Source organism: Lissotriton helveticus, chromosome 9, assembly GCF_964261635.1.
Source record: "Lissotriton helveticus chromosome 9, aLisHel1.1, whole genome shotgun sequence".
Classification (NCBI taxonomy): domain Eukaryota; kingdom Metazoa; phylum Chordata; class Amphibia; order Caudata; family Salamandridae; genus Lissotriton; species Lissotriton helveticus.
The window spans coordinates 738223483-738241463 of NC_136070.1; the positions used below are offsets into that span (position 1 = coordinate 738223483).

At 40.8% G+C, this 17981-nt stretch overlaps 1 protein-coding gene across 1 annotated transcript in view; it reads left to right on the forward strand.

Annotated features, from left to right (window-relative positions):
• The first annotated feature begins 211 nt into the window (after window positions 1-211).
• The window catches only part of LOC144783270 (uncharacterized), a 1224061-nt gene continuing 1206291 nt past the window's right edge, over window positions 212-17981 (forward strand). The window contains exon 1 of the mRNA XM_078662335.1: window positions 212-1567. Coding sequence (XP_078518461.1) covers window positions 212-1567 — 1356 coding nt within the window. The remainder of the gene's footprint in view (window positions 1568-17981) is intronic.

Consider the following 17981-nt stretch of genomic DNA (forward strand, 5'->3'; position numbering starts at 1 on the left):
GGAGAAGGCATTTGATAGGGTGCATTGGCCCTATCTGGACATGGTGTTACAGTGGTTCGGGGTGGGTGAAACCCTTCGCAACCGTATATTTAATTGTTACCGCCAACCTAATGCTGCAGTCCGGGTTAACGGTCACACCTCCACACAGTTTGCTATTGGCAGAGGGACCAGGCAGGGGTGCCCACTCTCCCCCCTCCTGTTCGCGCTCTACATGGAGCCGTTGGCGCAGCGAGTGAGGCAACACAACCTCATTTCCGGCATCCCGTTTGGCGGGGACACGCACAAGATCAGTCTGTATGCTGACGATATCCTACTATCCCTGACCAACCCGATGCAATCCCTCCGAGCTCTCTTTATAGAGCTTCACACCTTTGCACAGGCGTCGGGCTTTAAGATTAATATGGCAAAATTGGAGGCCCTGAATGTATCACTGTCATCGGAGATATTCGAGGACGCCAAGGCGGAATTTGACCTGCAGTGGTCGGAGTCCACCATCCCTTATCTTGGGATCTTATTAGCGCCGACGGTACAGGCCACCAAAGATGCCAATTATGCTAGACTCAGCGCCAGACTTCGGGATAACCTCAGAAGGTGGAAACACCTCACCCTGTCCTGGCTTGGCCGGATCGCGGCTGCCAAAGTGACCCTGCTGCCCCAGATTCTTTATGTATTCCAAACCCTCCCTTTACGCCCACCGACAGGATGGCTTCAGAAGGCACAATCGGAACTGACGCGCTTTGTTTGGAACGGTCGTCGCCCGCGGTTTAAACATACGATTGCCACACTCCCCCCTGAACATGGTGGCGTATGCGTACCAGACCTCACGTTATATTTCCAGGCGACACAGCTGCGCACATTAGTGGAATGGCACCAGCCTGAATCGGGCAAACACTGGCTCTTTCAAGACCAGGCGGTGGCGGGCCGTCCACTCCAGGGCCTCTCGTTCTTGCCGCGCTGCCATAGACCTCCCAACCTCTACGCCTCAAAGATCACTAGCACGGTACTTGAGGTATGGGACAAGGTGGCAGTTGCGCGAGAGCTCACCTCCTTCCCCTCACCGATGACACCGATCTTCGACAATCCTGACTTCTCACCCGGCCTCGACACTCGGGCCCATGCGACTTGGAGGGCAACTCCTTGCAGGAATGTGGGACATATGTTCGACCTCAAGGGCATTCTCCCATTCCAGAAAGTGAAGGAGGACTATGGTATACCCGAAACGGATCGCCTGCCCTACTTACAGGTCCGACACTGGGTTCTACAGCCATCGATCCAACCCGGGGCACAGTGCCGACTCACCCCATATGAGAAGTGGCTGCTGACACGCACATCCGACAAAAAAACGATCTCAGACCTCTACCAGCACCTCGCCAACATACATACCTACAACGCAGGGAGGGTCAGATGGGAGAGGGACCTGGGGCGACAACTCACATGGAAGGAATGGGAAGGGGTTTATTACAGAGCCAGGCACTCTGCCCACCACACAGGCCTTACAGAAATTATGACCAAAGTTGCCACCTACTGGTACCATACACCCGAACGGCTACATCAATGGGACCCCCAAGTTAGCTACCACTGTTGGAGAGGGTGTGGGGAACTCGGGACATTAGAGCACTTGCTTTGGAGTTGCGTCCACCTCCAGCCTTACTGGACCTCAATCCTAGACTTGATAGATTCCCACCTAGACACTCAATTACCTAGATTCCCGGCTTATGTCCTGCTGGGCCTTCCAAACGCTTTGATGTACCCCTTAAAATCCTGGAGAGGGAGGCTTATTGCGTTAGCACTAGGGGCAGCTGTACAGAATGTGGTAGCACATTTGAGAGCCGCCACTGCAGCTGGTCTCTGTTTTTACTCTGCGGACAAGGAGAAGGGTGGTTGTGGGAGGGGGTGGGAAGGGGGGGCTTGTTGTTTCCTTCTTTTGTTTTCTCTATTTACTCATGCTTCATTATCAGCGCCATCTACGCCTGCACTGCAATCTTTATGACGCGGCCGGCCCGGATGGCTTGCTGTGTTAATACTTGCAGTAGGAGCACCCAATGGTTATGTGTACACTAGTGAAATATCCCTGGCGGCCTTGTGCGCGAGCTGGTGCGGATGGCTGCATGAGACACGCTGTTTTTCTTTGTTGCTCAATAAACAAGATTTAATACTAAAAAAAAATGCAGAGCTGCTTTACAAATGTATACCTGCTCAACAAGGGCAATACATATCTCCTAGTATAAGGAAGGTAATAATTACAAATAAAGACAAAGTACAGTAAGGTCTGATTTTGATTGTTTTTCACACAGGCAACTACAAATATAATCTAAGGAATATTGCCCTGGTTGGAAGCATAACAACCAATGTATCTTCCCTAGTCTGAAAATAGTTAATAACGTACATTCATACATATTCTGCACACAAAGTAAATATGGGGCAATCCCAGCTCTCTTCTGAGACAAACAATAATCTCTTACAAATGGTTTCACCACTTCTATTGATGCCCTACTAGCCTGCCTGTGCTTAAAGAAGCTGTCCTGTACCCAGGTGTTATCTTTTTAGGTCGAAGCCTGCGATGGCTGCACATGTGCAGTCTCGCTGGCGAGATCTAGTGAGATTGAGTGAGATTCACTAGTGGAATTTAAGCCCCGCTGCTCTTTCCCATTGGCCAGCTTCACCGTTTAGGCTAAACGGTGGCCGACCATTGGGAAAGAGGTGTTTGTGATGCTCCAGCGTGGCTCTAAACAAAACCTGCAAATCATCACCACACTTCCTAGGAGCTCTTCACACATTACTCGTCAGTGGGGCCCATAACACTGCGAGTCTTTTATATACACACACATTCACCCTGCTCCCAGGATAAGTGAAAACTAGAGAAGAGCTGCTGGATTTTAGCGGAGTGTCTTATTTCAAACTTTTGTATACTATATACATTTGCAGTTTGTCAAAATTACCATGGTTTTATTCTTAAGAAACATACAACATCCCACCATTTGGTCATTGAATCTGCTAGTAAAAGTTAACTAATGGATAACAAGACCAGCTTAATTCTCCATTTATTTAATTTTTATTTAGAGATTTAATCTCCTAGCATGACCTTACTTTATTTGCTTTATTTTAATAATCATCTAAACATTCAATAACCTAGAGAGAAAGAAATTAAATTCAAACATTTATATTTATTAGCATGACAATTCAGAGAAAGAAGTCAAAGTAATATTACCAAGATTTCAGGACACGGACATCAAAGCAAGGACAGCATAATTCCAAAAAACCACCTCTCTATTCTTTCTTGATGGTCACCTCTCATCCGGACTCCTTACTCATCAAAAGTTAAAGTCAAGAAAAATTCAAAGTCTTTGCACCATAGGAAAAGTTTGTCAGTCCGACAGCATGTCGTGGTGCGAAAATCAAAACAAAAGCAAGCTTTTTTCTTACTTCCAAACGTCCTCTTTTATACCCTGTCACCCTAACTTATCTATCTAATATTCGTAACTTTTAGGGTCCTCGCTTATTCTCATTGGTCGAATTAAGGGGTGGATGAGCATAACCTCATCTCCTCATTGTCCATATTTCCACCAAGTCATCGTTTTAATAAAGTCTCAATTGTCCTTAGCAGTTTTTTTTCATTTTTGTCCTTTACATTGTTATTTCAGACTAGTTTCCCATGCTCACGATGCTGACATGCAGGATTTTGGCATCCTACTCAAACTCAGGCCACGTCGACCTTGACCCACGCTGTACAGGCACAAGCTGCTTACACTTCTCTCGAGCACAGTCGCGCATGCGTAGACCATCACAATCTCAGAGTCTCGAAAACCTCCATTTGTATGTAGGCCTCATGGGCCTTTATGGGAACTATTACAGAAAGAAACACAATTAAACGTTAGATTTTGAAGTATAGTCCTTCTATTTACCTCTCCCCATTCTAAGGTAACCCTGTTAGTTATTACCTAGCTTTTTAGCTACAAATAAGCATGGTTTACTTACCATTCTCCATCATTTCTGCCACAATAAGACATATAAAAGCTTACACACACGGGTTTTTCTTTCGATTATGACATTTTTGTACTGCGTAAGTAAAACAAATTCAAATAATTAGTATATTATAATCTGCAACACAAGTAAATTAGTACCCCACGTGTATTCGTGTGTGTGCATTTTATTCTAGGTTGGTTAATTTCAAAACCACACAATTAGTACATATTACTGTTATGGGGAAGAAATTGAATGAGGGTTATACAAAAATGTTTGTTTTCACCCTCGCTCCATCAACTCCCCACTTTGGTAATTTATCACCAAATAACAGCCAAAACTTCGTAAATGTTATCTCAACATGTTTCAAATTCTTTAAATTAGTATGAGTTATACTTTAGTTTCTTCTAGTTTCTTTCTATCTTGATAAACTTCTCTTTGAACTCTTCCATTTCATGTCACGCTTTTCACGTTCTCTTTCTTGTCTTTCTTGAAATACTTTCTTTATAGACCTTTTAAGATTTCTCCTTTTTCTAAGTTTACAACCTAATCTTAAAATCAATAATACTACCATTATTGATGTTACTGGAATTAGTACTTTTCCTAATATGGATCTACCTATTTCATAAAACCAATTTCTAACTGCTGAAAAACTTCTACCAAGTTTCTCAAGAACACTGTCAACCTCCAGTGGTTCAATTTCTTTATGCAACTCTGTAAGATTTTTAATATATCTTTCAATGTTTTTACTTTTATCTGGAATGTATGTACAACAATGTTGCACCTTCAAAATTCCACAGACTCCTCCTTCTTTTGCCAAAATGATATCAAGAGCAAGTCGATTTTGCATCACCATAGCTCTCATAGCAACCATTTCTGTATTTACCATTAGAAATCCTCCTGCGATATCTGTTGACAAACTATCTACAATCGCTGACAATTTTCGAATTCTGTTTGCATTAAAGGATATACCCACTGCTGGTATCCATGCTCCAAAAACATCACCTATTATTTCTATCACACTTTCTCTTCTTCTACGACTTAAAAGGTTTACCTATCTCATGAATTGCATTAGTTCCTCCGTCTACGTGGAAAATTTTAGGAAAGACCAGACCTATACAACAAGATCCATACCAGTGATCAGGCAATCTATAATATGCTTTGTTCCCACACAGAAAATAAATCCCAGGAAAAACTGGATCCTTACCTCCTTTAAATCCCCAACCCCCTTTTATAATGTATGTATCTTCACATTGACTTGCCCCCACAAAATAGTTATCATACACAGTGTTATCTCTTTGAATACATAATTTCCCTAATAACGGTGTATCTATATTTATAGCCACATTCACATTATGTCCTTCTATAATATAATCCTCAAATGTCCACATTGTAGATTTAGATTGTTTTGCTTTTTCTTTTCTTTTATACTGATTTCTCCTTTCCTCTACCATATCCAAAAAAGGTTTTTTCTTCATTTCTCATTTTAAAGGTCAAATTATGTTTAAATGCATAATCATAGGTTAACTCTTGTGTTTCCAAAAAACATTCCCCAAAATGTTTTGCAGGTTTGATTTGATTCAATTCGGCTACAATTTTCAGTTTCGCAAAACATAATCAGAATTAGAATAATAATACTCTAATTTACCTGTTCTATAAAACAAACTAGCTAATACACTACATGTAACTCCATATGTTAATGGAAGATGATGGTAAGTCACACCCTCTGATACAGATGCTGGTAATTTCACACAGACATAACAGTCACTTGCATCCATTGTTCTTACAGATTCAGACAATAGCTTTGAAAATGTATTACGAGAAAAATCACTAATCGAGTTATCTTGATGTACTTCAGGTTTATACACATGCAACATTTCCCCTTTGTTTCGTGGTTCCTTTCATTCATACTCTCATTTGCCTTTACCTTTTCAAAATCAGGAATTATAATAGCTAAGATCAACCATACTAACATTATTAATCCAGTACATATTAACCACATTCTACACCATTTTCTAAAAATAGTGCATTTCGACTTTGTTACATCATTTGTAGCATTTTTTTATACAGCGCTTTCCACAATGTTTTCTGCCCTTATGTTGTCTCTTTTAATCCAATCTTTTCTCTGCACTTAAAGTGTCCTTATCACCAGAAATGTTAACAATTCTTTTCCTTTCTTTTGAGTTACAGTTCACTTACTTTCTTTTTCCCCATTTTGGCACCTTAAATTTTCTTGGCTGCTATTCACTTCACTTATTGGAGGCAAAATTGTTTAAGTCCATTCAGGTGACTTGTAATTCTGATTAGGTTTTCTCGCTCTTTTTGGCCTTTGCACAACTTCTGTTTTTCTCCCCAGCGACTCCTTTTGACTGGTTATTTCATTTACTTGATCCTCTTGTATTTTTGCTTTATTAACTAGTTTAATTTTCAGTCCATCAGTTTCTTTAGGCCAATTATCTCCTTTACGAGCTCTCTTGGTTTCAGGTCCGACAGTGTTACGTTCCACTCTCCAAGCTCTTTTTCTTGAGCTTCTTCTCAAATGAGTTTCATCGTTACTGTCATCAGATTCAGTTTCAGATCTCTCAGCAGTTTCATTTATGATGAACGTTATAATGTCTGTCTCTTTCGCTGAGCTTGCTTTCTCTTTAGTCAGTTCTTTCACTCTGTTAGGAACTTCTCCATAGCTGGTACTTGGAAGCTCATCCTCATCGTGAGTTATTTCCTTTTCACCAGTTTCGAGATTCCGGTTCCTGCTTTCAGAGCTTCAGACTGTCCTTTAGTATTTTCCTGATTACCAGTTTTATTTCCACTTTGCTCAGTGTCCTTACTGGTATCACTTTATCCCAAATCTCAACTTTCAGGTCGATCTTCAGAATTTGGCACTTCAATAGCTGCACTTTCTCCTTCAGACGCAGAACTTGCATCTGATATTTCTAGATGCCGATGAACAGGTCGAGCTTCAGTATCTGGATCTTTTTCTTGTTCACCTTCAGAATCTGAATCAGTTGTACATTCTCCTTCGTCCAGTGGATTTTCAGGTTCAGGTATACGGATGGCATGGCTGGCGTGCACCCATCTTTTTACTCCAGCACATTTAACTGCAGTCGTGCTAACCAGAATAACTTGTCTGGGCTTCTGCCAACGAGGGACTAAGCAGTTTCTTCTCCTGTGCACCTTTATCCGAACCCAATCTCCAGGGACTAGATCATGAGCTGGATGCTTTTCTTTCGAATTTGCCTCAGTTCCCACCTGATGGAACACAGAAGTTACCACATCAGACAGGTTTTTGCAGTAATCCAGTATGATATCATCATTAATAGTCAATAGTTTATCAATTGGCACAAATGCTTGTCTCATCACTCTTCCCATCAGAATTTCATGAGGACTCAGACCTGTATTTTTGTCAGGTATGCTTCTTAGAGTCATCAGAACAAGTGGAAAAGCATCAGGCCATTTTAATCCAGTGGCCAAATACATTTTTGCAATTCTGTTCTTTATGGTTCCATTTACTTGCTCAACTACTCAGGAAGCCTCTGGTCTGTAAGCACAATGCAATTTCTGACGAATGTCCAGTGCTTCACAAATTATCTGAACAAGTTCATTCTGAAAATGTGAGCCTCGGTATGAGTCAATCGTTACTGGGAACCCATACCGTGGAATGATTTCTCTCAATAAAAGTTTGGCAACAGTCAGTCCATCATTTTTCCTTGTAGGAAAAGCCTCTACCCACCGAGAAAATAGACAAATGATCACAAGTGCATATCGAAGTCGATTACATGGTGGTAACTCGATAAAATCCAATTGCATTCCTGTGAATTGACCTCCCTCCCGTCCTATGGTTCCCAAACTTACAACTGTTTTCTCCTTGGATTTCAATTGCTGACAAACAAGACATCGCTGACAAATGCTCTCAGCTATCATCCTGAACTTAGGATTATACCATGTCTGTCTGAACATCCAGATCATGGCGTCCCTACCAATATGGGCTTGACCATGGTACATTCGGGCCATATTTGAAATCATGTTATCAGGCATTACTGGTCTTTCATCTTAGTAAACCCAAATGTCATGCCCTTCTCTTTGTCTACATCCTGATTTTAACCAAACATTTTTCTCCTCCTCACTTGCTTCTTCCTGCATTTGTCTCACTTCTTGCCAAGTCTCAACTACTGTGGTTAGCATTAAAGAACTTGAAACATGTTCAGTTTTTCAGTCCCGATGTGTAGATGCAAGATTTTTGGCACAGTATTTTGCAATAGAGTCAACAAAACGATTACCTCTGGTGACATAGTCATCTCCTTTCTTGTGAGCTGCACATTTTACAACAGCAATTTTATCAGGTAACTGGATTGCATCAATCAACATTTTCACAAATTCAGCATTTCCAATGGGGGATCCTGTAGAAGTTAAGTAACCTCTTTGGGACCATAGTTGACCATAATCATTGACAACCCCAAACCCATACTGACTGTCAGTCACTATGGTGACTCTTATCTCTTTTCCCAGTTCACATGCTCAAATCAAAGCAATCAATTCTGCTATTTGAGCAGAACGAATTCCTTTTAGACAAGATGCTTCCAGGACATCTGCTACTGTGCATACAACATACACAGCACTTAGCACACCCTCATCTGTTCTCAGACATGAACCGTCTACAAACATTACATAATCCGATTCAGGCAATGGCTCATCTTTAATGTCAGGTCTTGGTTTGGTACAATATTCAAGAACATCCAAACATTTATAATCAACTTCATTTCTCACCTCAACATTCATAACATCAGGTAACAGTGTAGATGGGTTTACATTTACACATCGTGAAATTGTCAAGTTATCTGCACCTAAAATTGTCTTTTCGTATTTTGTCATCCTGTTATTAGGAAGGTTCTGTGTCTTCATCCTAGTGAGGAGAATCTCCACTGAATGAGGTACATATACCCTTAAAGCTACTGCTTTTAAGCATCCTGGCAATGCTTTGGCCTCTGGATCCAAAACAGCTGAGAAATATGCAATTGGCTTTCTCAGTTTTCCATGTCTCTGAATTAGAACTGATAATGCACATCTTTCTCGTTCACTGCAATATAGTTCAAACTCTTTTTCATAATCAGGCATTCCTAATGCTGGTGCTGCACACAGACTGGTTTTTAGTTGCTCAAAAGCCTCCATTTCAGTTTTATTCAACACTATAGGATCTTTTACATCTGCTCTCGCCAATCTTTGTAATGGTTTGGCTATTAGTGAAAATCAACTAATCCATTGTCGACAGTAACCTACCATTCCTAGGAACATTCTCGCTTGTCTCTGAGTTTTTGGAGGTTGCATTCCTTGTATCATTTTGATTCTTTCTATAGTGACCTGTCTGATTCCTTTAGCAATTTTGTGACCTAAATATTTACTTCTTTCTGACAGAATTGTAACTTTGATGGGGACACCTTATGTCCTCCGTTTGCCAATTGATTCAGTAATGCAATGGTGTCTGAAACACATGCATCCTTTGTTTCTGATGCCGCCAATAGGTCATCAATATACTGAACCAGTACTGAGTTTCTGGGCATGTTCAAACTTTCCAAGACTTCTTTAGCAACTGATTAAAGATGGAGGGACTCTCAGTATGCCCCTGAGGAATTCGGCACCATGCCAAATAGTCTCCAAATCGGAAAGCAAATATTGGCTGGCTATCTGGGTGTAATGGAACTGTAAAGAACACATTACATAAATCAATGACTGTGTACCATTCTGCATCATGTGAGATTTGGTACAAGATTACTGCTGGATTTGGTACAATTGGACGACATGGGACAACAATTTTATTAATTCTTCTCAAATCCGGTACTATCCTAAATGCTCCATTAGGCTTTTTCAATCCCATTATAGGTGAATTACATGGACTGCTTGCTATTTCTCTTAGAACTCCTTCTTCAATCATTTTGTTTATCACTGGAGGTATTCCTTTGAATATTTCTGCTGTCATTTTGTACTGAGGAATGTTTGGGTAACTCACTCCTTCTTTCACAGAAACTTTCACAGGATCTACACCTTTCATTAGTCCAATCTCTTCTCCTGTGTAATCCCACACTTGTTCATTAACTAACTCTTTCAATTCAACAGGTATCTTCTCTCTGTCAAATACAGGAAACATACTACTTCGTTGTGAGTCTATCAGTGACATAGTAATTTTATACAAGCTATCTTCATCTGGCGTTTGAAGCTCTGTGCCATCTGGTGAACAGTAAATGGCACAATCCATTTTACATAGTATGTCCCTACCAAGTAGTTTAACAGGACTACTATCACACACTACAAATCGATGCATATCTTTGAAATTTCCACTTCAACTGGTTCTGTTAGGGATGTTTTGATCTGACTATTCGCTACACCTACAACTTGGATACTGTCTCCAGAGAGAGGAAGATTTTGAACTTCTACTGATCTAACAGTAGAACGGGTAGCACCTGTGTCCACTAGGAAAGTCACATTTACATCATTCACCTTTCCATTCACAAAAGGACCAGATTGATCTACCTCTAGAGTTGCACCAAGTACGCACTCTTCTCCCTCTCTTAGGCACCGTCAGAAGCTGTCATCCGACTCACTCCCATCTTCCTTCAACCAATACTGCGAGCTCACATTCACTCTAGGTGATCTTATTACCTGTTCTCCTATGCAGAATCCTGTCTCTGCTCTGTATTTCTGTAGATGTACACTGTGTGGAAGTGATGGCTGTGGCACCTGACTGATGAGTAACTACCTGCTGCTGTGGCGATGGCTGTTGAATTATCTCATTCTGCACCTGCAGATTCAATGATGTATTTTCGGGATTAATGCTTGGTGGATACTTACACTCTTTCTTCCAATGCCCTAACCTGCCCCAATTGTGACAAGGAAACTTTTTCTTGGCTTCATCCAAATTTCCCATTACTTTTGTTTTATTAAAATGTCCTTTCATTCTTGTCTGACCTCCTTCTGAATTTTTATTCTCTAATGTTCAGCCACTTTTACCTGTGCCCACATTGCTTTCTCTTTAAGCTTTCTTTGCTTACCCTCAATCTCATCACTGCAGTATTTTGCATGTCTCAAAACCTCTAATGTTCAGCCACTTTTACCTGTGCCCACATTGCTTTCTCTTTAAGCTTTCTTTGCTTACCCTCAATCTCATCACTGCAGTATTTTGCATGTCTCAAAACCTCATCCACCGAACATGATTGCCATCCCATCAAATTATGCTTAATAATGTCTCCTATTTCTGGCCTTAATCCAAACACAAAATGATATACAAAATGACTCATGTCCATTTCACTTAACTCCTCATATCCACTGTATTGTTTAAACACTAGCAACAATCTCTCATAGAATGAATGTACTGATCCTTTAGGTTCTTGCAATGTCCTGTCAATCTTTACCCAATCTGTTTCTTTTGGAGAATTTTTATTCTTCAAGAATACTATTACCTGTTCATACTTCCGCATTAACTCAGGTCCAGGAGCACCTGTTTTAGGATCTCTCGGATATTCATTTTTTGGCCAATCCACTGTTATTTTGCATTCAGACCATAGGTCTGCCGGTACTACTATTTCAAATAATCCATCTAAATCTTTCCATAGTACCTTTGAAACTTTTACAAATCGATCCACTTGTTGATACCATTCCACTGGTTTTTCTCTTAATCTGGGGAAATCATTTGTGAATGACAATATATCCTGTCTAGTCCAAGGAAAATGTACATACCCTCCTCCTGGTATTTCTCTCATAGGGAATTCATTTGCTACAGGCTCTTTTTCTCTGACTGGGAACGCTAACTTTGTTTTATCATTGCTTTCTTCCTTTTTCTTTGCCCATTTAGCCTTCCATTAATCCACATCTCCCCATTTTCTCAGCAAAACAATTAACTCTTTTATCTGGGTTAATCTTCCAGCAGTATTCATATTATCAATATCCTTTTCTGTGAAATCTACTCCATAAGGTTTTTGTAGCAATTTATTCTGGGCAAAATCTACAATGAGTTCACTTGCCAATCCTTCTAATTGATCATGCAGATTTTTCGCTCTCCAAGTAATGCTTTTACACATAAACATTAATTCATCATCTTGATATTCTTTTACCTATCTGTTCCAAATGTTCCAATTATTAATTCTTCCATATCAATTTTCTGCCTAACCACATCTAATACTTTGGGTTCTTTGTCTCTTACTTTCAATGTTTTAAGCCAATCACTTAATTCCTGCTCTGTTGGTCCTAATGGAGTTTGTAACAAATCTATTTTCTCTATACTTTTCTCAGGTGATGCAGAATCAGATTCCGCACCCGCTGGAAACTTATATGGGAGACTCTGATTAAAAGTCAAGTCAGGCGGTGTCATAAGACTAGTACGCCTAACCTTGGACAAATCTGGATAGACTTTTTCTCTTACTTTTTGTAAACTCTGATTCAAAGGAATTGTTAATGATGGTTCTTTTATTTTCTGGGTTTCGAACTCTGGAATTACAGGACCTATTGTTACTGGGACAGTTACAGCCTCTATATTTTTAGTGAGTTCCTGTATCTTTTCAGTCAATTCATTAGTAGATCGTTTATATTCAGAAGTACTGTTCATCAATTCTCCTCTCTACTCTAGCTACACTTCCTCTGTTTTCATCATTTTGCCTGGGAGTACCAGTAAGTCTGGTTTCCATTAATGGAGCATTAGAATCATATCTCGTTTCCCCTCTTTCCGGAAGGTCTCTAAAATTTGAAAATCGTTTCGGAATACCAGTAAATCGATCCTCCATTGGTGGAGCATTTGGAGTCACCATTACAGAACTTGGTTGATATGGAGGGGGTCTCCTATTTAATATCTCCTCCAGTACCACATACTCTGTTTCACAATCCTCATAACCTTTCCTTTCCGACTCCACATTATTTCTTTTCTCAGTACATTTCCGTCCTACCATTTCATCAACTGTCCTTACCGGATACATTCCATCACTCATATCAGCGTTTCACCATCTCCGCATTCTACTCTCATGAGTCATTCCCCACAATCCTCGCAATCTACCTCTAGGTCCTCTAAATTCTTCAAACCTTTCTCACTCCAATTCATGCATTTCATCTTCCCACTCAGCTAATGTATCAAATTGGGTTAGTCTGGGTCTTGGTTCAAGCTTTGTCATTTTCCCTCTCAGATTTCACAGTACAGCAAGATTAAAATAACCTATTTCTGGGAATGCTAATGCATCATCATTCTTAGTATAGCTAGCCCAATTTCTAACCATATGCATGTATGGTAGCCATATTTTGTCATCATGTATGTTGCAGGCGTTATAGGGGGAGGAAGCAATTTTCCCTCCATTGTGACTATATCCTTGTCCTTTTTAAACACATTCTATAATTTCTTAAACCATGTAGGTTTTTCTTTTTCCTTTTCATAATAAAATTCCATTTATCTGACGGTTTCCTGACTCTAAAACTATCACACTCTCCTCCGTAAGCTGCTCCGTTACACCAAACTATCACAGCGCGATTCACACTAACTCACCAATCAGAACAAGATACGTCTCAATCACTCAAATCCAATGCTCGTACAGCCTTTGCTAATACACCAATCAGCACTTACTCTATTCTAGTCACACGGACCAATCCCAGCGCGACACTTTTGACGTCAGCCCTGCTCCTGTCTCCCCAGCTTCGACTGACCCCTCCTTTACAAAATGTATCGGCACACTGTATTTACACCTTTATACAACTAAAATCGGTTAGTAACAACATAAAACATCTCCATTCGTCTGTTTCATTAAAACCAAAGTGAAAGTTTACTCAATCACACAAGTATTCTGTATTTCCAGTAGACAGCGCTTACCTCTTCTCTACCGCAGAATTTTAGTTTTGCCGATAAAGTAGCACATCCCTCTACCTTACCCTTTGCTCAAGCTTAGGTGAAAACTCTATTACTCTCTCAGGGATAAGTTTTAAGTCAGAATACACAATGATTCCTGTGCTTAAGCCCAAGATTTTATAGGTTGCCTTCGCTATACATTCAACACTATTACACGTAAATGTCCCTAACTTGTAACATACGAAGATTTCACCACTTTGAAACAGACTATGTGATGTGTGACTTACATGCCACACATGTGCGTCTTACACACCACATGTCCTCTTCCTAGGCAGAGCAACCAACTTCCTACTTCACAGAAGCCTCAATTCCGGACTACATATAACATAATATAGACTCAACATTTAATGTTAGTCATAAATTCTGTACATCAAAATTCTATATACATTACCCTACTTATTCCATACATTACTTATCCAAGTTAACCTATAGCAACCAATACTCTGCTACCAAGTTTTACTGCTCCAGCGTGGCTCTAAACAAAATCTGCAAATCATCACCACACTTCCTAGGAGCTCTTCACACATTACTCGTCAGTGGGGCCCATAACACTGCGAGTCATTTATATACACACACACTCACCCTGCTCCCAGGATAAGTGAAGACTAGAGGAGAGCTGCTGGATTCTAGCGGAGTGTCTTATTTCATACTAAAACTTTTGTACACTATATACATCTGCAGTTTGTCAAAATTACCATGGTTTTATTCTTAAGAAACATAAAACACCCCACCATTTGGTCATTGAATCTGCTAGTAAAAGTTAACTAATGGATAACAAGACCAGCTTAATTCTCCATTTATTTAATTTTTATTTAGAGATTTAATCTCCTTGCATGACCTTACTTTATTTGCTTTATTTTAATAATCATCTAAACATTCAATAACCTAGAGAGAAAGAGAAATTAAATTCAAACATTTATATTTACTAGCATGACAATTCAGAGAAAGAAGTCAAAGTAATATTACCAAGATTTCAGGACACGGACATCAAAGCAAGGACAGCATAATTCCCAAAAACCACCTCTCAATTCTTTCTTGATGTTCACCTCTCATCCGGACTCCTTACTCATCAAAAGTTAAAGTCAAGAAAAATTCAAAGTCTTTGCACCATAGGAAAAGTTTGTCAGTCCGACAGCATGTCGTGGTGCGAAAATCAAATCAAAAGCAAGCTTTTTTCTTACTTTCAAACGTCCTCTTTTATACACTGTCACCCTAACTTATCTATCTAATATTCGTAACTTTTAGAGTCCTCGCTTATTCTCATTGGTCGAATTAAGGGGCGGATGAGCATAACCTCATCTCCTCATTGTCCATATTTCCACCAAGTCATCGTTTTAATAAAGTCTCAATTGTCCTTAACAGTTTTTTTTCATTTTTGTCCTTTACATTGTTATTTCAGACTAGTTTCCCATGCTCACGATGCGGACATGCAGGATTTTAGCATCCCACTTAAACTCAGGCCATATCGACCTTGACAAACGCTGTACAGGCACAAGCTGCTTACACTTCTCTCAAGCACAGTCGCGCATGCGTAGACCATCACAATCTCGGAGTCTCGAAAACCTCCATTTATATGTAGGCCTCATGAGCCTTTATGGGAACTATTACAGAAACAAACACAATTAAACGTTAGATTTTGAAGTATAGCCCTTCTGTTTACCTCCCCCATTCTAAGGTAACCCTGTTAGTTATTACCTAGCATTTTAGCTACAAATAAGCATGGTTTACTTACCATTCTCCATCATGTCTGCCACAATAAGACATACAAAAGCTTACATGCACAGGTTCATTAGATTATGACATTTTCGTACTACGTAAGTAAAACAAATTCACTTAATTAGTATATTATAATCGGCAACACAAGCAAATTATTATCCCACGTGTATTCGTGTGTGTGCATTTTATTCTAGGTTGGTTAATTTCAAAACCCCACAATTAGTACATATTACTGTTATGGGGAAGAAATTTAATGAGGGGTATACAGAAATTTTTGTTTTCACCCTCGCTCCATCAGTGGCGTATACTTTTCTCTTTTACAGATGGCCCACTTGCACTGGGTCGTCTGCCTTCCTTCTCCCGCAAAAGGTTCCTTATCTTTATGGGCCACATGGCCCCATAAAGATAACAAATCCAAGTGGCCCGTCTGTAAAAGAGAAAACTGTACGTCATGGCAAGCCCTTGTTGATAAGTTCGCTTGGGCAGGTCTCCGAGTCATTTTATGTCTATTCTCTTGTTAAAAAAGTCGCTGTGTAGTCAACGGTGTCAACAAACATGCAGTCGCCTCATTTACGATTATGCAATAAAGCAGTCGACAAAATGGTTTTTTTACATTAAGAGCCAATTACGTACATACAACAGCACTGGAAATAAGCTGGTGCATGCCGAGCCCTAGAAGCTAAAGGAACTGTGGAAGACGGACATTACCTGATTTACCCAGGATCATACCGTTAAGTTAAATGAGCATGCTGTGCTACGAACTGGCAGTCGATACCTTAACCACTCGACCACACATCCTTTCCGAGTAGACGTTATTTATGTGCCCACAGGTCTAATGATACCACTTTATCTTAATGGCAATTTCGTTACTCACAGTTTCATAGCAATATCTGGGTCAGATTCCAGTGCAGGGCAGACGTTGCTGTATGCGGGTTCACTGAGGGAGGGGCCTCCGCTTGCGTCATTGCTTTCAACGTAAGAGTGATATGCTCTCTGTTTACGCAGTTCTGTGGTCTTTGCTTAGCCATAAAACTCTCCTGGAACGCCGAGGAGCACCACAACACACCTCCTCTGCAAGCCCTTAACTATCAGGCTGGAAGCGTCACTGGACAACATTACAATCCCTCCCGAAGTTGACATCGGGAAATAACCACGCCTCACACCACACTGGGGTAAAAGGCCGCTTTATTGGACAGGTAGGCAGAGTAATAAATGCATACAATTTATACATAAACATTTTCTTAGACTAACACCCCAGGCCCCTAAGCCCTGACCCCCTAACCACTAGTTCCCCCCTTCTACCCCCTACCTCCTTCCCAAAGCGCCTAACTCAGTCTCCTGCCTACCTGTTGTCTCCAACTTCTCCCCCCTGAATCCCTCTGCCGAAACCTGATCCTAATGCCCCCAACCCCTTCCTGCCTGCCTTAGTTTCCTCCCAATCTGCCACCTGTCCAAGCGACAATCACCATAATGCTGAAAATATACAATGACATAAGATGAACAAAAACTTCCCAATATACAATCCCAATCGTAGGAAATGACATAAGAGGGCGGGAGGGCGGGCAAAAACACGAAAAACGCCGTCTCTGCCTCTGAGGGAAACTGCCTCAGGCAAGAAACGACGTTTGAGCTGCTCTCCCTAATTAGCGCCAGCTGTGCAATCAGCCGCGCTTCACCCGAGCTGCCCTGGCGTACCATTTCCCGAAATATCCCGGGGGTGAACACGCTGCTCGTGTCACCCACAGGAGCCCATCGGGAAATTACCACGCCTCACACCACACTGGGGTAAAAGGCCGCTTTATTGGACAGGTAGGCAGAATAATAAATGCATACAATTTATACATAAATAATTTCTTAGACTAACACCCCAGGCCCCTAAGCCCTGACCCCCTAACCACTAGTTCCCCCCTTGTACCTCCTACCTCCTTCCCAAAGCGCCTAACTCAGTCTCCTGCCTACCTGTTGTCTCCAACTTCTCCCCCCTGCATCCCTCTGCCTAAACCTGATCCTAATGCCCCCAACCCCTTCCTGCCTGTCTTACTTTCCTCCCAATCTGCCACCAGGAAAAACCCATCAAGGGCGTTTATCCTGCCCCCCCCCCTCAAAGCTTGTAGGCAAATTGTGGCATTATGTGTAATCCGAAGAAAAACGCTGTCGCCAAACAGTGTAACCTTTATTATATAAAACTCACCAGTACGAGAAAAAACTGGAAAAAACACTTTTTACACTGTCGCTGTAACAGGATAAATTTTGAAAACTTATCAAATGTAAACAGAAAGAAAAGTGAGAAGGAAGGTGGACGGGGTGGGGTTTGAAAAGAAAAGGAATGCATAGGACAAGCGGGTGTGAAAACGCAACACTATTGCAACAGTGAACTAGAAAATATGCATAAATTAAACAAACATCATCCAACCTTATGACCTGGAAAAAACAAAAG